Here is a 25283-nt window from a genome sequence, read left to right on the forward strand (position 1 = left end):
CTTTTTGGAAACTGCCAATGGACAACAGCATTTAGCAAATCCTACACTGATGGAAGAACTGGTCGGGAAAATTCCTATGAGTAAACGGATGGAGTGGGCCCGCTACGCCTCAACTATAAAGCCATATCCTACAGTTTTGGATTTTAGTAGGTGGCTTAAAGGTGTCGCTGATTTGGTAAGAATGGTGCAAAGTTCTAGTGGAAATCGTCAAAACCAAAAAGAAAAGTTTTCCTCCATGCCGCTGATGGTCAACATAAACAAGAATGCCCTCTGTGCCAGGCAAATCATAAAATATTTGAGTGTAAAAAATTTTGTTCATTGAGTGTGCCTAATCGTTGGAGTGAAGTTAAGAAATTCAGGTTATGTTTTTCGTGTCTGAACATTCAAGCCGATTTTGTCGTTATCGTAAGACGTGTCTCGTTGATGTTTGCCTAAGAAAACATAACAAATTATTGCATGATGTCAAAATTAATAATACGGTTTCATCTGAGACTCCTGGTCCAAGTGGTTCATCAAATGGAAATGAGTTTGTGCATAGTTGTGTGTCCAAAGCTACAGATAAAGGTGTGTTGTTATTTCGAGTAGTGCCAATTGTGCTTTATGGTCCTAGTAACAAAGTCGAAACATATGCGTTGTTGGATGAAGGTTCTTCGGTTACTATGGTGGACAGCTCCTTGATGAAGCAACTGGGTCTTCAGGGGCAACAAAGCAGATTGAATTTACACTGGTATGCTGGTAAGGCATCACAAGAAATGGCAACTGTTGTTGATTTACATGTAAGTGGAATTGGTAGGCAGAGGAAATACGCCTTAAGAAACGTTTATGGAGTTTCAAATTTAAAATTGTCGGCCCAAAGTTTAAATATGGATTTAAGTGCTCATCCTGGTTTGCCCATTAAATTATACGACGACGTAGTCCCTAAAGTGCTTATTGGGTTGGATCATTGTCATCTAAGGCTTCCCGATGAAATTGTGCTCTGGTAGAAAATGGTCCATATGCTGCCAACACTCCTTTACGATGGGTCGTATTTGGTAAAATGAGGGGTAAGTCGTCCAATTCCCATTTGTGTTTGTTGTCGGTTCAGCCTGAGCAAAGACTCTATGACTTGGTGGCAAATTATTTCGAAACGGAGAATTTTGGAGTGAAGGTATTGCCGGTCGTAGAATCGAAGGATGACTTACGGGCCCGGCAGATTATGAAAGAAACAACAATAAAAATTGATGATGTTGTGCTTCCAGACAGATACCATATGGCTCTAAATAGGCTCTTTGGCATTGAACGAAAAATGAAAACATGCCCTGAATTTGGTGCTGCATATAAAACCATAAGAAGGATTATTTGTCGAAGAATTATGTTAGTAAACTGTCGCCCATAGAAGCTGCTGATGTATGCCCTAAAATTTGGTATCTTCCTCATTTTGGAGTAGTCAATCCAAATAAGCCGGGAAAAATTCAGTTGGTGTTTGATGCTGCCGCATCCGTTGAAGGTGTATCTCTTAATTCAAACCTGCTTAAAGACCCCCAGCAATATAAGCCGTTGCCATCCGTTTTGTTTAATTTTCGTGTTGGTGCTGTAGAAAGAAATGATTCACCTGAAGATAGATGTTCTCAAAGGTTCCTTTGGCGCGAAGATAATGAAGATGCTCCCGATTGTTTTGAAATGCTTGTTATGACTTTTGGTGCTGCTTGTTCGCCTTGTGTAGCCCATTATGTCAAAGAAACAAATGCACTGTGTTATCGTGATCAATATCCTCGTACAGTGAAGTCTATCTTGGATCATCATTATGTGGATGACTTTGTGGATAGCTTTCCTAACCCTGCAAGGGCCATTCAAATTGCGCAACAAGTACGCAACATCCACAAAACAGCTGGGTTTGAACTACGTAACTTTTCATCCAACTCTTCGGAGGTGATTGTGGCTCTTAAAGGTACTGTGGAGAAACCGGAGAATTTTTCCAGCGATTTTAATGAGCTAAAAACGGAAAAGGTACTTGGTATGTATTGGCAACCAAAACATGATACTTTCAGGTTCAATTTAAAGTTCCACAATGTGAATGCTGCTGTTATGGAAGGTGTTAGGTGTCCAACTAAAAAAGAGCTGTTGAGTGTGGTTATGTCCGTTTTCGACCCACTTGGGTTTTTGAGCCACTATATGATAACCGCAAAGTTGTTGATGCGAGAAGTTTGGAGACATAGCATTGGCTAGGATGAAGAACTGCCCGGCGAAATTGTTGATGTGTGGAATAATTGGCGCCAAGGTCTTCAAAATGTTGAAAAGGTCAAAGTACCTCGGTGTTATTTTGGAAATGGTGTTCCTCACCGCCTGGAACTACATGTTTTTGTCGACGCCAGTGAAGACTCATTTGGAGCCGTGTCATACTGAAGGTCAATAAATGCCCATCATAAAATTTAAGTGTCTCTAGTGGCTGCCAAATCTAGATGTGCCCTTAGAAGATTATGAGTATTCCTCGGCTCGAACTACAGGCTGCTGTCCTGGGTACTCGGTTACTAGGTACAATATTGAAGGAACATTCCATTAGCGTATCTCGAACTATTTGCTGGAGTGATTCTACTACTGTAATAAATTGGATTGGCTCGGAAAGTCGTCGATACAAACCTTTTGTTGCCCACAGAATTACGGAGATTCTTGAATCTACTAGCCCTGCAGATTGGAGATGGCTGCCAACAAATCCAAATGTTGCGGATGAAACTACGAGAAAGTAAAGTCAACTTGATTTTTCTGATGATTCCCGCTGGTTGAATGATCCTAAATTTCTTTATGATTCTGAAGATAATTGGCCCCAAAAGGTAAACGTAGCCCCAACGAACAAGATTCGGAAGAACTTCGTCCAAAATTTGCTCTACTGGTAAATATACAAGGTGTTATTGATTATAAAAATTTTCCTCCTATTTGAAACTAAAACGTACGGTGGCTTGGGTGTTACGTTTTATAAACAGCTGCCGAAAGAAGATTGGCCCTGGCGAGGAAAATGGTTTAACTGCAGACGAGTTAAAAAATGCTGAAATATTGCTCTGCCGTCAACCTCAACAAGAGCATTTCTGCCAAGAAATTGAAATAATTAAAAATTAAGGTAGTCTGCCCAAAAGTAGTGAATTGTACGCCCTGTGCCCTTATATAAATGAAAATTCATTACTTCGTGTCTATGGTCGAGTGGATGCTGCTAGCTGGTTACCAATGGATTTAAGGCGCCGTCATTTCATCCTATCACCGAGTTATTTGTGGCCCATGTACACGAAAAGATGAAACACCAAAATTTTGAAGCAACTATATGTGAAATTTGTAGTTAATTTTGGATTCCCCGCCTTAGGAAAATTTTACATAAGCGTGTTTCTAATTGTCTTATTTGCATATTCCGTCGTACATTGCCGGTGCTACCATCCATATATTCGGACCTTTTCCTATACTGTATTGGATTACTTTGGCCCACTTCCTATTACAATTGGTCGTCACCATAAAAAACACTGGGTGGCTTTATTTACTTGCCTGACCATAAGAGCCATCCATTTAGAAGTCGCCTTTGATTTGTCCACAGATGTATTCTTGCCATACGCAACTTTATAAATAGACGTGGCCTGCCTACAAGACTCAGGAGCGACAATGGAAAAAATTTTGTTGGTGCCGATCAAGTTGCCAAGCGGTTCAGTGAAGTATTTGATGTGGCCCAAATTCAAGATGAATGCTCATCCAGAGGTATAGACTGGCAGTTTAATTGTCCTATAATCCTGCAGAAGGTGGTATATGGGAACGTATGGTCCAGTATGTCAAGCGTGTGTTGCAGTCTACGCTGAAAGAATCGGGCCCTAGGGAACACACTTTGCAAAGTATCCTAATTGAAGCGGAAAATTGTGAATTCTCGTCCCTTGACACATTACTATTACAATACTGGTGTATTAAGGCGCCCTGTGTCCAAACTGGCCATCATTGATTTGTAGTAGTGAATCGTTGCCGATCCACGGGGGTGGAGATGTCGCCTAGTGCCTCATAGAGGAGCTAATTTTATTTATTTGTTTTATTTTGATTTATTTCGTCGTATTTAAATTTATTTGTTTTATTTAATTTATTTTATTTGTCCTTTTAAATTTGTTTTATTTCTTTAAGTTGACATATATTTATTAAGCCACCTTAAAGTTGTTTGTAATTGTATGATCATTGTTATTATTTTGTTCTTTTTATTCCCTTTTGTTCCTATTTGTTTACGAACTAAACGCACTTTGTCCCTAAATTCTACTGCAGTATTTTCGTTAAGTTTTTTTGTTTGGAATGTAACAGTTAGTAAATGAAAGAAATTTGTAGGCTCAGTATTTTCTGGCATTAATATTAAAGTTTAGTTTATTGGGGACAAAGACTGCGGTAAGTCGCTTAATTTATTTATAACTTTAATTTGTAATAATTTTATTGTTTTTAAATAGAAATAAACATTTACATCCTTGCATCATAATTTTAAACAAATTTGTGGTTCTTTTTGGGTGTTTGTTAAACTCCTGTCCTCAACATAAGGCTCAAGTCGCAGCCAGCGACAATGAAATTCAAAGAGCCACCAACAAATTTGGGATTGTTGAACAAAAATTTTGATTTTAGTATTTATGAAAAATTTGGAGATATTTTTAATATTTTCCAACATATCGTCACCTAAAACGCAAACGGCCCTATCTAACATTTTTAAAATTTTACAGAAGAAGCAAAAAACTAATTAAATTGAAAAGTTTGTTTCTATCGACGCGATTTATTTCTTGTAAATAAACAAATTGTTTAATAGTGAAACGTATAATTTGTTATGATAGTTGACAATGGCGTATATAAAAATGGATAAATGGGATTTTTTACCTTGATATGTATTTAAATGTTTTTGTAGTTAGGGCCTCTTGTTTTTTGATAATAAAATCGATGGTCGGAGGAGCCCAATTTTTGATGTGGGCATTTGTTTTGATGTAATACATTAGAATCAACAATAAAATCGATTTTGAATTTTTGGTTAGTTAGAGCAGTTTGCGTTTCAGGCGACGATATGTATATAAAAGCAGAATAATGTTTATTCATGTTTTTTCGATCATCTTCGCGGACCCCCATTTGGGAACCGTTGTATAAGACGTAAGTTTTTGGTACTTTTTTATTCTTCAAATACAGTGGTTTCCCGGTTTAACGAAACATATAATGTCAGGCCCATTGGTAAAAACGAAAAAATTGTTAAACCGAATAACAACTTTTCTATGATTTAATGATAAAAATACGGTAATGAAAGGTAGGAAGTCTATTTATACCCTACACCACTTTAGTTTGTAACATACAAAAATATTCGTCCTAGACCCACCTTAAAGTATACCAATCGGCTCATAATCATTTTCTGAGTCGATTAAGCTATGTCCGTCCGTCCGTCCGTCTGGCTGGCTGTCCATGTAAACCTTGTGCGCAAGGTACAGATAATTTTCAAGATAATTGGATGAAATTTGGCACGCACGTTTTATTTGAGCAGGACGAAGCCTATTGAAAATGGTTAAAATCGGTCCATTATTTCACCTAGCCCCCATAGAACAGAACCCCCCGAAAAGGGTTTCTGAGCTCATAATTATGTTAAATATACAGATATATCGATAAAATACGGCACAACTAAGTTTTATAGAAGTCTTGATGATCCTGCCAAATTTCATAAAGATCGGGCCACATTTGACCCTAGCTCCCATACAAAGTCCCCTTCAGAAAATTACTTGAATGTCCCAAATTAGCTTATAAACACAAATATCGCGATGAAATTCAGCACAATAAAATATTATGTAAATATAAATATATTCACAAAATCGGACTTGGTCCATATTTGCCCCTAGCCCCCATATAATGCCTTTTTCAGAAAATTAGTTTTTCATCCATAAATTGCTTAAATGTATCGGAACAAGGGAATATTGAAGATAAATGCTTTATTATGAAAAATAAATCACATTTAATATTCATAACTGGTGTAGGGTATCATATGGTCGGCCACGCCCGACTATACTTTCTTACTTGTTTTTAAATCTTTTTGAATGCACCCATAAAGTTTTTGAAATTTCCATGCATATTTATGCAGTGTGCAGAAGATATAATTTTTTTTTTTTTTTTGTTAAATTTGGAATCAAAGCAAAATTAAAGATTTTATGAAAATTTTGACTAAAATTTGGTAAAAATAATGTTTCTTCTTTAATGAAGTTAAAGTTGTTTCATTTCGGAAATTAATTCCTTTCTTATAAAAAAATATAAATTTGATGCCCATTTTAATCGAATTTGAAATTCTATGTATTTTATGGTAATTTTCATTACAAACAATTCCATTTCTCACTTTATTAGTAAAATAATCATAATATTGCCTTAAATAAAGAATTTTATATTAAAATGTATATCTATTTAATAACTTTTATTCATATTACCAAAAATAATTTTTTAAATGTTATTTTCATTCCTTTTCCAGCATTTTTGTATTTGTAGATTTTGTACCCATTGAATTGGGTATTGAACTTACATAAAATCTTAATATGTTATTGCTTTTGGTTAATAATGAAGTATGGTGATCTTTCCGTATTATTTTCACCTCTTTTTATAGAAAATTTTTTAGAAATTCGTTATATCGAGTACATAATTTACTCACTCATTCGTAATATAAGGTACTCAATGGAAACAATTTGCCCGTTAGTTAAATTGCGAATTCGCTAAACGGAGTATTCGTTAAACCGGGAAACCAGTGTAGTACTTTTTGTATATTCTATAATATGAAGCCAAAATATAAGATTACGCAGTGAGGCAAAATAAACGAAAATCGAAATACCTGGGAAGTAAAACTATTTTTCTGAAAGGTGGATCCGAGTAGAACAAGGATCTGTTTTTGAAATTTTCCAAACACCTACAAAATCTTGAGATAGAGGTAAAACCCCGGTTTTTCATATCTTTAAGCTCATAAAAGTCAGTAACTTAGTTCAATCTCAACCAATTTTAAGTTTGTTGATTTGAACGGACTTAGAAAGCAGAATGACATATATGATGTTTAAGTACATTAGAAAAATATATGTTTATTTCATTGACAAACATGTTTTTGATTTTAGTTTTACACCGTTTTTAAAGTTTTTGCAAAGTATTTTATATACGAACCGTACTATTTATTAATTTATTAGGAAACTATGCCTGTTAATGAGAAAAACGCAACTTTGTTTTTTAAAATCAGTTAACAATTGACGACATTATTAATCTTTTTCTTAATACAAAATTGTTCAAAAACTGATCTTCTGAAGTATGCTTTATATGGAGAATAGGGCTAAATGTGGGCCGATCCTCATAAAATTTAGTGGAGGGATTTATGTTTATATAAAAGTTATTTATGCTAGATTTCATCGTGATATTGATATTAAAAGGATAATTATGGAATTCAAGTCATTTTCTGAAGGATGGTTTGTTTGATGACTAGGGTGAAATAAGTCCGTATTGCTTAAAGAATCAGCAGTACCACTAAGAATTATAGCAAACTCCTTTATGTCGATTTTTGTATTGATTGGACCTTATTTGATCCTAGCCCATAATTATCCATAATTATCTTAATTTTATTAATATCACGATGTAATTCAACATAAATAACATTTATATATACATAAATAGTTCTACCAAATTTAATGAGGATCGGACTCTATTAAACCCAATTCCCCATTTAAAGCATCCTCCAGAAAATAATTTTTTGAACAATTTTGTATTAAGAAAAATATCAATAATAATAATGTTTATGTATTACATTATTATTATTGATATTTTTCTTAATACAAAATTGTTCAAAAAATTATTTTCTGGAGGATGCTTTAAATGGGGAATAGGGTTTAATAGAGTCCTATCCTCATTAAATTGGCTTATAATCAATTAATATATAAAATACTTTGAAAAAATCATCTCCAAACTTTAAAAACGGTGCTAAAATCGAAAACATGTTTGCTTATGAAATACACACATATTTTTCTAGGTTGCTTAAACATATGTCATTATAAAGGCCTCAGCTTCATTTTTCTAAATCCGTTCAGAAACTTAAAATCGGTTGAGATTCAACTAAGTTGCTGAATTTTAAGTGCTTAAAGATATGAAGACCCGTTTTTTTGGAGGTGTTTGGGAAATTTCAAAAACAGATTCTTCTTCTACTCGGATAAACCTTTCAGAAAAATAGTATCACTCCTTGGTATTTATTTTTGTGTTATTGAACAAACACAGAAATAGAGAAAATTTTAATACTTTTCTATTCTTTAAATGGTTCGTTTTGAAGTTTCTATAGTGGGGAACAGTAACAAGTGGTACACGGTCATTATTAATTGAGAATTTTCAGGAATGAGAATTTTAGTACTTTTGTATTTTGTCAAAATCAAAATTTGTCTATTTAATTTTCATTGCGAAGCACCAGGGTACGCTAGTAATATTAGGATATTGTGATTGTAAAATATGAGTAGTATGTATATTAATTTTATATTTTGTAAATACATACCTCCAATCAGCATCATTACAATTGAAAACACCTTTTCTGCTGTTGTATTGGCGGAGACATTTCCAAATCCGACGGAAGTTAAACTTGTAAAAGTGAAGTACAGAGCTGTAGAGTAAGCTTCAGCATTTGTGATATTTGAAACTGGAATTTTTAATCTCTCGGCTAATGCGTGCATCCAACCTAAAAGACAAAAAAATATGGTTGATAATTTAGTGTTAAGATAGAAATGGTTGTTCCAACGTTGGCAGAAAAATGTTCGGAAAATGTCCTTCAACCGCGTGTATGTATGTATGTATGTATGTATGTATGTATGTATGTATGTATGTATGTATGTATGTATGTATGTATGTATGTATGTATGTATGTATGTATGTATGTATGTATGTATGTATGTATGTATGTATGTATGTATGTATGTATGTATGTATGTATGTATGTATGTATGTATGTATGTATGTATGTATGTATGTATGTATGTATGTATGTATGTATGTATGTATGTATGTATGTATGTATGTATGTATGTATGTATGTATGTATGTATGTATGTATGTATGTATGTATGTATGTATGTATGTATGTATGTATGTATGTATGTATGTATGTATGTATGTATGTATGTATGTATGTATGTATGTATGTATGTATGTATGTATGTATGTATGTATGTATGTATGTATGTATGTATGTATGTATGTATGTATGTATGTATGTATGTATGTATGTATGTATGTATGTATGTATGTATGTATGTATGTATGTATGTATGTATATGTATGTATGTATGTATGTATGTATGTATGTATGTATATAATAAATGAAACATTGTCTAAGTTTTAAATAAAACATATCATATTTGGAGCCAATTTGATTTGAATTTCGAAGAAATAAAGTGTTAATTCCACTTATGAGTTTCAATTCAGAAAATCAATTAAATTTACAATTGAGTTTACTATAACAATTCAATTGTAAATGAGATAGCAATTTAAAATATTGTATCAACACTAGTGCTGTTTAAGTATTGTGCACTGGGTATCGAGTATTTGCCTTATTTTTGAGTACTCAATATAAGTGGTTACTCAATATTTTTGATTTGTATTTTGATTTAATTTATTTAAATTTAACGGCTATGATGTGAAAAATACAGCTCTACAACAAATATAGATCATTTAGCAAAATAAAATCAAAGTAAAAAATAATTTAAAAACTCCAATAATTGTTAAAAAGTTAAAATTTTTTATTGAAATAATCTCAAAAAAATAAAATGTTTCAAAAAAATTGATGCCTGGACTTACTTTACCGAAAAAAAGAAAAATTCTTCGTTTTTAATTTAAAATAAAACCGTTAAAAGTATCGAGTAGTATTGAGTACACAATTGAAAAGTATTGAGTAGCGTTGGGTAATCAAAAGTAGCAGGATATTACAGCACTAATCAACACTCAAAATAACATTGTTAAGTAACTTTTTATGAGCTCTTTAAAGTGAACTTACTAGGGTTCTATAGTTGAAACGAAAAGTCGACTTTTTGCATTTAGTTAAAAGTCGACTTTTCGACTTTTTTCATTTTATGAAAAGTAGATTTTTCGACTTTTTTAAGTATACCAATCGGCTTAGAATCGTTTTCTGAGTCGATTAAGCTATGTCCGTCTGGCTGGCTGGCTGTCCATGTAAACCTTGTGCTCAAGGTACAGGTCGCAATTTTCAAGATAATTGGATGAAATTTGGCACGCACGTTTTTGACCCAAGGACGAAGCCTATTGAAATTGGTTAAAATCGGTCCATTATTTCACCTAGCCCCCATAGAACAGAACCCCCCGAAAAGGGCTTCAGAGCACATAATTATGTTAAATATACAGATATATCGATAAAATACGGCACAACTAAGTTTTATAGAAGTCCCCTTCAGAAAATTACTTGAATATCCCAAATTAACTTATAAACACAAATATCGCGATAAAATTCAGCACAATAAAACATTAAATATTTTAAAATATTAAATATTTTGTAAATATAAATATATTCACAAAATTTTATCGGGCTTGGTCCATATTTGCCCCTAGCCCCCATATAAAGCCTCTTTCAGAAAATTAGTTTTTCATCCATAAATTGCTTAAATGTATCGGAACAAGAGAATATTGAAGATAAATGCTTTATTATGAAAAATAAATCACATTTAATATTCATAACTGGTGTAGGGTATCATATGGTCGGCCACGCCCGGCTATACTTTCTTACTTGTTCATTTAATTAAAAGTCGACTTTTAAACTTTTCGACTCTTAGTATTTTATAAATAGTCGACTTTTTCCGATTTTTCGACTTTTTTGGACTTTTTCCGACTTTTCGATTTTTTGACTATTTTCGACATCTATCGACTTTTTTTGACTTTTTTCGAGTTTTTCCGACTATTTTAGAGTTTTTGATTTTTTTCAACTTTTTTAAAATATTCGACTATTTTTTACTTTTTTTCTACTATTTTCGACTTTTTCTGACTTTTCGACTTTTTCAACTTATCGACACATTTCGACTTTTCGATTTCTTTCGACTTTTACTTACAAAGTCGACATTTCGACTTCTTTCGGCTATCAACTTTTTTGGAACAAAATAGTCGACTTCGACTTTTTTCGACCAAAAGTCGATTGTTAGTAGATTGTTAGGCAGAGAAAATTCTGCCTCCCCATTCATAAAAGCTAAGCAAGAGTAAATGGTGCTCCCCCATTTATAAGAGCTATGTATATTGAAAAATGATGGCAGAGAAATTCTGCTTCCCCATTCATAAGAGCAATGTATAAGGAAAATGAAGGCAGAGAAAATTCTGCTCAGTGAATAATTTTATTTTTTTTGTAATTTTGTTTGTATAAGCAGACAATTTTTAATTTTTGCACTTTTAAAAGTGATGAAATTGGAAACTGATGACTTGCATAAATATTTTTTGGTATGTTTACGTGAAAAAATAACTTTGAGTAAGGCTGTTGACATTAAAGAGAGATATTTTATGTTGTTAAGTATGGGCATGATCACTGTTGCCAGATTTATCGTCATTTTGACGATTTTCACTGTGAAAAATGGCCTGTTGACGATTTGACGATTTTAACTCTAAATTTGACGATTTTTTAAAATAGGATTTTTGTACCAATTTTAATACATTTCATTGTTCTATCTATAATTTTAAAGAAAATCGATGTATTTAGAATATCCAATGAAAATGTTAATAAAATTAAACATTATAATGTTTTAGAGTATGTACATTGATCAAATGATTTACGTAATAACGAACTCAAACATTTTTGAGAATTTCTCTTTTTTTGGGGCCAGCACATAGGGTTTATTGGATCTAGAATAATTGGTAGTGGGAAGAAGGATAGAGGGAGCAGTGTTTTTGGACATTTGATTTAAAGGAGGAAATTTGTTTTGCATACTAATAATTGAAACATCTAATATATGTACATACATTTACTAGAGATCATATCAAGTTAGTTTGCAAGAACTCAATGTAAAGTATTTTAATTCATATTTGCCAAATTAAACAGATAATAAACAAATGCATTCGTAATTCAGCTCTGAGTGGAGGAAGATCCTCGTGCGTCGTTGCCATTAAGAGGAATCAGGCCGTCCTTTTTGCTCTGCCTTCGAGAGTTTTACGTTTCAAACCGCATTAGTCAAATGCGATACGTCGAAGAGCTGTACCGAGTTACGGTTTTTTAAAGTGCATGTTGACCATATACATTCGTGTTAACTTAACCAAGTTTTAATTTTGATTATGGTGGAGAACCAAAAAAAACTAAATTATTGATTATGGTGGAGAACCTAAAAAAACTCAATTTGATATTCTGTCCAGTCGTACTGGATTAATTGGTGTTGGCGTTATAATCTTTCGATTCGGCAAAGAAGCATCTGCAGCTAAGCAAACTTAAAGTACAAACAAACAAAACTAAAATCTATCGAAATTGATAAAAATGTCTTCTCGATAGTTAAAATAATTGCTATAAAATCGTATAAATATCATCAAACCTGTATATTATATATGTACATGGAAAATAGCTTTGACGATTTCGAAAAAGCAGTTGACGATTTTGACGATTCTTTCCTCGAAATTTGACGATTTTACTCCCAAATCATCCGGCAACAATGGTCATGATTAATTTTGAATACTCTAATAACAAATTAATGGGAGTACTCTATTCCATGATAAAAATATGAAGGTAGTGTCATTCTCTCTTTTTGTCGCCATATTAATATTCTGACGTTTGCTGGTATTTTAATAAATCGAGATACCACATTTATTTTGTAAATCCCATTTTTGTTTTTTTATTTTTCTATCAAAATAAAAAATAAAATTCAATTTAAACTAAACTAAAAATCAAATTTAATAAAAAATTTAAATAAATGCCAAACAATAAAAATGAGCAACCAAAACTCCTTAAGTCCTATATCAAATTGATTGTCTGTTGCTGTCCGTATCAAGAACGGTTGCAATTAGTGCTCCATCCGGTCCAAGAATACACCATTATTATTCGAGGAAATGTGTGACATCATTTGGATTGCAAAATATAAAAGGCCTTAGGGACAGATCTTGATATGATGGTTAGCAAGATACTCATAGGAATTAAACGCATTCCATGGATTCTGATAGGCATTCTAACGGGTAGGAATTAGAGAGATCGAGCATATAATTTGCCACTGTCCGAGGACACAGAATATTAGTTTGAAATGGCTGGGGAATAGGTTCCATAACAAACTGAAAGAAATTGCGGGATTTAACCCCCGCAGGGTACTAGCTTTTATCATTCGATTGGCGATTAGGATTATCTCACGTTTCTTTAATTAGGGAATTGGCTCGATAAATCTTCTGGGCTGAAACGCCATGAGAATGGACCAGTTTCAATTCATCATTCCTTTCTATCTATTTTATTTCTTTCTTGTTTTCATTTAGTGTTCTTGTTTCTCCGTCTTTGGACCTTTAGTCTCTTTGAAGGGAATCACCTTATGGTTTCAGAGTGGATGTTGTCCTTTCAAATGATAACCTACATTGTATACAATTTAAATAACAAACTAAAACAATACCTTTTTTATTCCGGACAGCTCAACAACAGTTACCTCTGGACCTAAATTATTTTTGAAAGTAGCAACATAAATTCCACAATCACAACACAAATTTCTTAAAAACTATTTTTCCCTTTTTCATACGTGGCAACGATGTTCTATTTATTTACAAAATACGAATTTCAAAAAATACCAGCAAACTTCAAAAAGTTTTTTTGAGAGAGAGGAATGACACTACCTTCATATTTTTATCATGCTCTATTCTATTTGCAGTAAACATTTTCTTCTCTAGAATATTAGAGTATATGGCTCAATATTGACTCATATTAAATTAAATACTCAAACTCAAAATCATTCTTTGTAGATTAGTTATAAATATAAATGACAGAAATAAAAATATTTTATTAGTTAATAAACTTCTTAAAAGGTGGAACAAAACAAAAAATGGAATCTAATAAAATAACAAATGTTGATATTGTTGTGGCTTTCAATAAATTAAAAACAAGACCATATCTAGCAGCAAAGGATTTACTACCATCAACGCCATATAAAGTATTAACTATGTTCCGCCATAAGAATAAATATGGAAATGTGGTGATGGTCGAGCTAGAAGAGGGAATGTTTTATCTTCACAAAAGATATAATAATTTGGAGGATAAAGTAATAGATGGCGTTAATAATGGACAATTTACTTTAACGAGAAAGACAGAAAATGGTTTATTTGTTTTGGAATTAGAGGAGCTAATCAGTGAAAACACCACTGGAGAAGACGGAATTCTCAACCATTTTTCTGTTGGGAAAATAGAAAAATTCCAAGAAATTCTTAATAAAAAACATTTGGTTTATTAGTATCATTTTTTCTTTAAATATGTTAATTGTAAAAAGAAAGGTTTATAATAAAGATGTTACATATAAAAATTCAAAAATTTCTGCAAGACTTTGACGATTTAATTTTTGTTGAACATCAAAAAATACTGGAAGAGTATTTGACACTTATTAAAAAACTGGGTATTATAATGAAGAACTTATATTATCTAAATATGGATTATACTTCAAATATTGCTTATGTTCGGATGATAAAACAAACGTTGGCCCTGATACTTGCTGTTATACAAAGAATGAACAACTTTTAAGCAAAATAGAGAATATTATATAAAGATATTATATATTATCTAAACGTCTAAAATAAGTATATGTATAAAATATTTTTATATGATTAAATGTAATAAATATTGGAACATAACAAAATTTGTGTTTTTCTTTATAATAACTTCATGCAATTTCAAACTTGTTAATTTTGAATTCAAGAAATAATTTTAGTAAATAATTGACTATCTTTCAAGAACAACACATTCAGAATTATGGATTCATCCAACAACACTAAAATTGAATCAAATTATATTTCAAATAAGGATCAAATTGAAATTCAAGAAATTTCAATGACGGTTGGAATAAAATTCTACCGTAAGTCTTACTAAATGTGGAAAAGGAGCTTGGAAAAAAACAACATAATATATATATTTTTTCTTTCTTTGTTATTTTCTATAAAACAAATAAAAATACTTATACATATTTAATACTAGCATATCATTTTCATGTAAATTAAAATAATTAAAAATATTTAAAATTTTATTAAAACTTAAATTTTTGCATCTTAAATAAATATAAATGCAACAATAAACACCACAAAACATTGATGATTCACTTTGAATTCGCATTTCATTGTAGACAAATGTCTTAGAATTTCGATTTAAAAATGAAATAAATGGTTTAATTGGAGGTTGACCTGCATACCAAAAAAATTTTGCTGGTTTATTTTCAGGAAAGTAAAAAGCGACCCAATTCTGTCCAGGTTTATAAGATGGATCAGTGCTGGCTATGTAAAATGAAGGTTTTGCAACAGGTGTTCTAGGTAATTTATTACTAGGGAAAACTCCTTTAAATTTATATTTTGTATACTTAGAGCGGGTTTTTGAGTTGGCAATCAAATGCCAATTAATAATCAGATTAGTTAATCTAATCATAAATTTAATCTCATGTTAATCTCCTTTGACGTTTTTGAGTACAAGATTAAACTTCGCAGTGTTGTCATACAAAACAACAGAAAATGTCACTGTTTATTATCAAAACAATGCATGTTTTATGAAAAAGAAGAAGAAAATTGTAAATTTAATATGAAAATTAATGAAAACTTAAATTTAAAACCAAAAAAATGTATTTTGGGTGTGCATAATTTATACTAATCAATAAATAGAACATTTTAATGTTTATATTTATAAAAATTGTATTATTATACCCTTCACCTTCGTGAGAAGGGTATATATAAGTTTGTCATTCCGTTTGTAATTTCTATAATATAATTTTTCGGCCCCATTGGTAGCGGAGTTGATTAAGCTATGTCCGTCTGTTTGCCCGTCTGTGTGTTTGTTGAAATCAGTTTTTAGAGGACCACAGATATCGGCGAGATCCATATCTTCAATAATTCTGTTAGACATGTTTTCGAGAAGATCGCTATTTAAAATCAGCAAAATCGGTCCATAAATACCGGAGATATGAGAAAAATCCGAGACAACCTCTGAAAATTTCATAAAAAAGACTATTTTTTCATACTTTGATATAAGCAACAACAACAATACTGCTTATTCATAGAGTATTCGTTTCATATGTCTGGATGGATGTGTGTTTCATTGCCTTGTGTTTCTTGGTGCATTTAGTTTCGTATGTTTGGATGTCTGTTGGTTTCATTGCGTTGAGTATTTTGTTTTTGCTTTTTTATGAGTTTTTCGTTTCGTATGTTTCATTGCCTTGTGTATATTGTTTTTGTTTTTTGGTGTACTCAGTTTCGTATGTTTGGATGTCTGTTGGTTTCATTCCGTTGTGTATTTTGTTTTTTTGTGTATTTCGTTTCGTATGTTTGGATATCTGTTGGTTTTACTGCCTTGTGTATTTTGTTTTTTTGTGTGTTTATTTCGTTTAGCGTTGTTGTTCGTTTTGCTATTGCCATAATAATGATATAAACGGGAAAACGAAATAAATTAAAATTTTATAGAATTGAATTTTTTTTAATACACTGCACGATGGGGCAGCCATATGGAGACTTGAGGCGATAAATCAAAAATGAAAACTGATTTTTATAAAACAAATGATATATCATTTGAAAGAGGACACTTTTTTGCATAAGATTTGTTCGCAACATTTTTCATAGTAGCTTTGATCTGAGCTTGAGCTGAGCTCAAAGTTGATGAAAAAAACAATTATTTGAAATGTAGTAATAATTCCTGTTTAAAGACCTATACTTCATGTTAATAATATGACCTTCTATTGTAAAAAGCCTACTTTTTCTTTACGAGGTTTAATATTACGTATTGTTGAGAATTGATCTACGAATTTTTAAGACATAGTAATGGTTACAGGTGTCAAAATGCACAACTTACTTGAAAGGAAAATTATAATTATTTTTTTTTTTAATGTTCAAAAGTTTGAAGGTAAAAAAGTAACACAAATGTCCAAAAATGCCCATAACCATTATATATCCTTTAAAGTAGGGGATGTCTAGAATTTTAATCTTTTTTAACATTTTGCGGATTTTTGCGGTTTTTGATTTTTTTCGAGTTTGAAGATATTCATGTACACATAGATTATTTCAACTTGATTTATTTAATAACTGATTTCAATAAGGTTTAAATGCAAAAAGTCAATAATTTTTTCTAAAATTGCTAAAAACGTATAAATTATTTAATACAGAATTTTAAAATATTTTTTTTAGAGATGCCACCTTTTTTGTACCTTATGTAGTAGAAATTAACTTGTTTAAGTAAAATTTCGGTTACAATCATTGTTTGATATGGTTTTTGAAATATATTATGATGTCTAAGCTCTAAAATAGATAAAGAATTTAAAAATATATAAGTATTACCCAGCAAACAATCAATTAAAATTTCAGTCGGAATAGTTAGATATCGGAAAACTACTAAATTTGTTTATATATCTCATTAGTATATATGTAGTATATATAGTATAAAAAGGTACATATGTATTCTATGTATGTATGTATGTATGTATGTATGTATGTATGTATGTATGTATGTATGTATGTATGTATGTATGTATGTATGTATGTATGTATGTATGTATGTATGTATGTATGTATGTATGTATGTATGTATGTTCATTGCTGGGAACTAATAAATGCTTTAAGTAGCTAACTTCTGTTAGGCATGAAGTTAGTAATTTAACATCTTGCTTAACCCCCTTATTATCTCAAAATTCCTTACAAAACATTCTAAACAAGATTCTAACTAATAACGGCGGTGATGGCTCAACTTTATATAAACGACCTGAATAATAATAATAGATCGGTACACTTAAGGATGGAGATTTCGAATTAGAATATCAATGAATGAATTATAAAACTTTGTAACTAAAACTTTTCCTTTAATTTTGAAGTAATGATTCGAAACAACTTTATCATAAAATCAATGTTGCATTTGTTATTATATTGATAAAAAAATTTTGATTACGAGTTGAGTAAGTACTTTTGACCATCAAATATTCAAAGAATTTTGTACCCTGTTAACTTCTTTTAAAATTGACCAAAAATTTTCTTTAAGTGTATATTAATTTTTTAACAATTGTAATAGCGTTATTATATAACTAGTATTTACTAATTTTTATAATCATTACATTATTTAGGAAAAATTAAAAAAAATATTTTTGGTATTTTTTATATTTTATATCTTTTTTGTATAATTTTGTTCGGTGAGTTATGATATTTTTACAAATTCAAAATCTAGAGAAAATTATCTTTTTATTGATACCAATCACTTGTATCGAAAGCCATTGGTTGATTTATCGCCCTTTTTAATATGTCTGTGCCCCTATGTGCACTGTGGTGAAGAGTATATAAGATTCGGAACAGCCGAATATAGCTTGTTTACTTGTTTTTTTTTTTTTTTTCATCAGCTGTTTCACTTTTGCATTTCATGCTTAAGTTTAAACCACCTCCATTGGGCGCTTAAACTTGCAAACAAAATTAACTAATTGAGTACTCAAAGACAACTTTCGAGGATTAATTTTAATTTAGTCGCTAATCTTTCACCTAAAGATTGGCCCTTATTTGAATTAAAAGTATTTATAATATTTATTGAGTTCATAGCGTTTGAATTATAGATCGAGACTTATCAATTTCCAGTATGCTATTAAATTCACAATATACTAAATAGGTAATTGCCTCCGTAATCGGTTTTCCAAAACGTCCTTCTATTCGAATAGTTTCTTGATTTATTAAATTTCCACAATTAGAGTTATTATTATGATCTGGTGTTAAATCGAAAGATAGTAAAAAATATCCGTTTTTTTTTGTTATTTGATGACCTTTATCGAAATGATGAATTCCAGTTCCTTTAAATAGTGTTTGATAACCTCGAGTGCTTATAATTAAATTCAATAGGCTGTGCTGGAAATTGTACTCCATTAACAACCAAATTAAATCTTTGTAAATTAAAATGTTGAAAGTTATATGGATTTTCTTTTCTATCTCCAGTATATGCTTTGTTAGATACCATTCCAAAAATTAAAAAGTTTGGTAATAGCCCAAGTACAACATTATCCAGAGATAATGAATGGTTTCCAGGATGTATAGTGAATGTCTTCATTTCTACTCTTTTATATGGGTAAATTGCATTTTTTGATTGGAATACATTATTATGTGCCATTAAAATATTATTATTAATAACAAGGTGATTTATGTATAAATTAGATTCATGTATTTTTATTTGAGATTCATTTTTATCTCCATCTAATATATAGAAATCAGGCTTCTCCAAATTTAATGTAACCTTAAGATCAACATTATTAAGTAAATATTTTTGTTGATTAAAAACATCTACATGAAGTTTTCCAAAAAGCTCTACTTTTTTTCCATGTTTGAATAGTTTTTTTCTTTTGTCCAATCCAGAGTTTTCTTTTTCAATGAATGAACATGTTTATGTCAATTTCGTTGATATGCTGGAATTTTTAAGCAAATTATGAACTTTTAAATAATTTTCTGAGAAGAACCTTATGTGGAGGGTAGAGTCAATTATGGGCCGATTTCCTTAAATTTTGACACATAGATTTTAGTACCCCGAAAACTTGTTTACGTCGAATTTCGTAGCTTTACTATTATTTTGCAGCAAGTTATGGGCGTTATAGTAATTTTATGAGGGGACCTTATATCGGAGGTATGGTCAAATATGAACCTATCCTCATAAATTTTGTCAGAGAGATTTTAGTTCCTCTGAAACCTGTTTTATTGACTTTCGATGATTTACTGAGATTTTGAAGAAAGTTATGAGCTTTAAAGTAATTTTCTGAGTGGAACCTTATATAGGGGGTAATGTCAATTATGGGCCGATCTCCATAAAATATGGGAGAGATATTCTAGTTCCCCTAAAACTTATTTTTATATTTACCATTTTGAAGCATGTTATAAGCGTTAAATTTATTTTCTGAAGGGTAGCTTATATAGGTAGGGACAATTATGGACCGATCATCATAAAATTTTGTCAATTATATGCCGATCTCCATACAATTTTTCAGAGAGATTTTAGTTTGCTATCCTTTCAAGCAACTTATGAGCGTTATATTCGTTTTCTTAGAGGGACTTTTATGGGGCGTAGGGTCAATTATGGACGTATCCTCATAAAATTTGGTCGGGAGATTTTCCATATTAAATGTTCATATTAAACTTATTTATGTCGAATTTCATCGCTATACTTGTACTTTTAAAGCAGATATGCCCCTTAAAGCTTTTTTTAGGGGGCCCACTTGTATGGGGGCTATCCGAAAACGTGGACCGATATTGCCCATTTTCAATACCAAACAAACCTTATAGACAATATTTGTGGAAAATTTCAACGCTCTAGCTTATTCCGTTCGGACTCTATCGTGCTCTCAACAGACAGACAGACGGACGGAAATGGCTAGATCGTCTTAGAATTTAATAAGGACCCAGAAATATATACTTTTGTGGGTCTATGACCAATTTTTCGATGTGTTGCAAACGGAATGACAAAAACAATATACCCCCATCTTATTTGATGGTGGGTATAAAAACTATATATTAGGTATAAAAACTTATAAATTAACCCTTTTTGAACATATAAAGTTTGTATTTTTAGACACATTATTACCGAATGTACTAAATAGATTATCAATTTTAAGAACAAAATATTACTTTTGTGGGTCTATGACCAATATTTTGATGTGCTGCAAACGGAATGACAAAAACAATATACCCCATCTTTTTTGATGGTGGGTATAAAAACTATATATTAGGTATAAAAACTTATAAGTTAACCCTTTTTGAACATATAAAGTTTGTATTTTTAGACATATTATTGCCGAATGGACTACATAGATTATCAATTTTAAAATCAAAATATTTCTTTTGAAAATATACACCTCAAGTTTACTCCATAGTCAAAAAGGGTTAAAGTATAATTTTGTATACTTAATATAAAAGTGCACAAATGTAAGCATTTCGGAAAGATATAAAACACAAAAATTGCTTGAAAACTTTATTTATCATTAATGTAGATTTTTTGTTTTATTTCAGCTATTTCTTTAATTATATAGAGCATTATTCAAATGGATAGTGCTTTTTCAAATTTTTGAATTTTGGTGTAAAATTGTTCCGAAGTGCCTTAAAGGGTTAATTTAAATTTTTTTCATTCTTATTTACATATCGGACTTTATACTAAAAATTCCAGTCATCTTTATTAAATTTGGCCGACAAATAAATAATAGTTGTGTTTTGTTGCTATAACGCTTAAAGTTAGCAACAAAACGAACATTACCTGACTTGCCATCACTCCACAGAAGAAATCTGCTAAATCTTGAAACTATTTACAATTTCTTGAAAAGGTTTTTTTATTTGGTAATTTTCTTTTATTTAAATTTTATTTTAAAATATTTCTTTATTGTTTGACATAAACGTAAACATGTATGTATGTATGTATGTATGTATGTATGTATGTATGTATGTATGTATGTATGTATGTATGTATGTATGTATGTATGTATGTATGTATGTATGTATGTATGTATGTATGTATGTATGTATGTATGTATGTATGTATGTATGTATGTATGTATGTATGTATGTATGTATGTATGTATGTATGTATGTATGTATGTATTTATGTACGTATGTATGCACTGCAGGGATGGCAAATTTGGTACGATGGTACTTTTTTGATACTATTTGATGTTCAAAAGTACCGTGATACTCCCGAGTCTTATTTGATACTCTCAGGGCCAATATCTCAACCTCCGGTTATCGTTTAACAGGTGGATATACCGCTTGTTAAAATAATTTTTGTATGTAAAATGTCAATTTATCGTTTTGATAAAACATAATCAGACAATGAGAAAATGGGGGTCAAAGTATCTTTAAAAGTTCAAATTTGAAATTCTAAGACTGTTTTGAAATCTAGTTTTAAAAGCCACTTTTTAGAAGTATGTTTTGCAAATAACCAATGCAGCTCATTTCGAATTTTTATCTTGATTGACATTATATGAATATTAATCTAATTAAATTCCATTGTTAATATTATATGAGAAAATTACCAAAAATTTCAATTTTGATAAAATATTTGACTTTAAAACTAATTATTTCCAAATGATAGAAGATCGAAGGACTCAATTTCTATCTAATATAAAACGATATGTTTTGAAATTAAGAATTCAACCATAGATAATAAGAGAAATTTTTTGGTGAAAATTATTTGGAATTTAAAGCAAATTATTGTTTCATGTCATGGATGGTCTTATGTATAGTCTCATGTGTAGAATTTGATATGACTATTGATTTTTTAACAAATGAACACCTATGTACATTGAATTTTAATTTAATAACACATATGTGTTATTAAATTTGGGGCCCTAATAGGCCCCAAAATGGAAATTGCTGATGTTCCCACCGAAAATGAAAATTTAGTTCATTCTAAGATACCATTTCTCAAAATTTTTGTGAGACGATTTCAATGACATACACAAATTCGTATACAACACCAAAATGATTACAAATGTCGTAATTTTTCTGAAAAATTTTAAGTTTTTCATATTTTTACATAGAAATATATAATGTAATTAATTGAAATTATTTATAAACCTCAACTAAATTTCACCGAAATGGTTTATTCTGTTTTTCGAAATTCTTTATGTTTTGTATTTTATCTTAATATTTTAAACTCTATTTTGTCCCAGGTATTCTGTTAGCTATATTTATCTAACATACTTAATATGTACATCAGCATAGCTTTACAATGGTATATAACACTTTATGGTTTCATTCTATTATCAATCAAATTTTTCAGTTTAACTAACATAGTAACATAATTTATCCTAAATATCTACTTGTTTGTTACGCTTGCTTTGTAAATAACGATTTCTATGTTATTTTTTACATTATTTCGCGATGTTTTGGTAGCGTAAATAGGCTTCGATAAATTTTAATAAAATTTGATCTAGATTGAATTTTGAAAAACGGAAAAAAACCGTTTCGTAGATTTTATTGATTTCAATTAATTATATTAAAATCATATATGTTAAAATGAAAAAACCTGAAACTTTTACGAAAAATTTAGATTACTTTTACTGTTACACAAAAATTTACACAAATCTGGTATGCCATTGAAAGCGTCTCCCCAGGACCTTTCTAATGATACTAAAATTTTATATCTTTCCTTTGGAAGAAATATGAAAAAAAAAATCATAAAAACCTCAAAAAAGGACCTTTTTATCCTTTGATCCAGCTCGCCAAATATTAACCCCAGGACAAAAATTTTGAGAAACGCTATCTTATAATCAATTAAACTTTAATTTTAGTTGAGAACCAGGCCATTCTAATTTATATAAGAGATTTATTGACAATAAACTATAGTTACTAATATTTGTAGCTCAATTATTAGCGTAAAATAAATAAATAAGTTGAATTTCTAAATTCATCCTTGAGTAGGGCTAAATGTGGCCTGAATTTCTTTAAGACAGGATTTATTAAAATATAGCAAATTGTATCATGACTGATTTTAATATACATATTTACGAAGTACAATATCGGGGTAATATTTTTATGGTAGCTATATGATAACATGGACATTGAAGTTCATCAAATTATATCGAAAAAGTTAAGATTGAGGGACGGACAAAGATTCATTATATCAATAAATGTATATTAGGGTGATCGATTCTGTTTTTCAATCGGTCATAAAACCGTTTTTTCTGATTTACCAGTGTCGGTTTTTTCTAAATGTTGATTTTTTCGAATATCGAATAACCCGGTTTTTTAACTTTTTAAAAGCCGGTTTCGAATACTTTTATTTGCTTTGTATTCAAAGATTACTTCAATTAAATTTTGAAATAAATAATAATACAGCCTGTCTAAATTTCAAGAAACTAGAGTATATTTTTCTAAAGCACCTTTGGTTAAACTTTTTTGGTTTTCCTAATTATGAAAATTTACTTGTAAAATTGATTGGAATAACTGTTGGATAAAATTTTATCAATCTTAAGATTATATTCCAATTACAATAATTAATTTGTCGCTGAAATATTATAGCAGTGTTGGAATGCCTATGAAAATTTACTAAACAGGGACTTAAACTCAGATTATGATTCTTCCCAATTTTTTACATTAAAGAAATAATGTTTTTTTCAAATTAAACTTGATGTTTTTATTTATAATTATAATTATTTCTCTGAATTTGAAAAATATCAACCGGTTTTTTTCAAATGTTAACAATTCGAACTACTCGAAAACCGGTTTTTGGAAAATGTCGAATAATCGATCACCCTACGGTATATATAATACCTTTTCTACTTCTGTTGTTGATTATTTAAAAATGTCTAAATATGTGAAGGTGTATTTAAGAAATTAAAAACTTTCAGCAAAAAAAAAATATTTTAGTACTCTAAGATCCAAAAAAGTACCCTCTGAAATATTTTTTGATACTGAAACAAAATCTCATTTTCCATCCCTGATGCACTGTATGTATGTATGAAGTCTATAGCTGCCTAAACGGCTAAACCGATTTTTTTTAAATTTTCACAGTGTATTCCTGTATGCCTGGAAGGAACAATAGGCTACTTTTTATTTTGAAATTTCAAGTGGGCGAGGTCACGCCTAAAAAAAAAAGAAGTCGTATATCTGGACAACTTTGACATCTATAAGAATATTTTAAGACATAATGGGCGGAATGACTATAGTGGGCGTGACACCTCCCATATTAAGAAAATATTAAATCAGTATATCTCAGAAAATATAACAAATTTTGTCGTCATAAGTCTCAATATGATTATTTGGGATACAAAGTGGGCGGACTAGCAGCAAGGGGCGTGGCACCTCTGATATTAATTAAATACAAAAATTCGTTTATCTTGGAAACTATTACAGAAAAAGCTTCAAATTTTGCACGAAGAACCTTAACATCCATGTTAAAGGACTTTCATATTCGTCTGAACATTTTGGGGAAAAAAGTGGCTTGTATATCTAAGTTACTCTAGAAGCTAGAATCTTCAAATTTTACATAAATAACTTTGACATTCATTTAGTGAAAAATGGGCGGACTTTCAATGGGGGGATTGGCTCCTCCTATATGAATTAAATGCAATACAATATTATTTACATTTTTCATAGCTTACATTAAAATCCTTATTAGCGTTTTTTATTTATATTGCTTTTAGGGTAGCAAAGCACACTGGGTATAG

General features: G+C 30.5%; 1 protein-coding gene across 1 annotated transcript in view; it reads right to left on the reverse strand.

Moving 5' to 3' along the window:
- Positions 1–25283, reverse strand: part of LOC119610424 (potassium voltage-gated channel subfamily H member 8) — a gene marked incomplete at its 5' end in the record, with an annotated part of 274124 nt that overhangs the window by 180056 nt on the left and 68785 nt on the right. The window contains one exon of the mRNA XM_037965618.1: positions 8495–8674. Coding sequence (XP_037821546.1) covers positions 8495–8674 — 180 coding nt within the window. The remainder of the gene's footprint in view (positions 1–8494; positions 8675–25283) is intronic.

This window comes from Lucilia sericata, unplaced genomic scaffold, assembly GCF_015586225.1.
Source record: "Lucilia sericata isolate MDLA Ls3-8-SP2 unplaced genomic scaffold, ASM1558622v1 Contig000028F_arrow, whole genome shotgun sequence".
In the NCBI taxonomy this organism is placed as follows: domain Eukaryota; kingdom Metazoa; phylum Arthropoda; class Insecta; order Diptera; family Calliphoridae; genus Lucilia; species Lucilia sericata.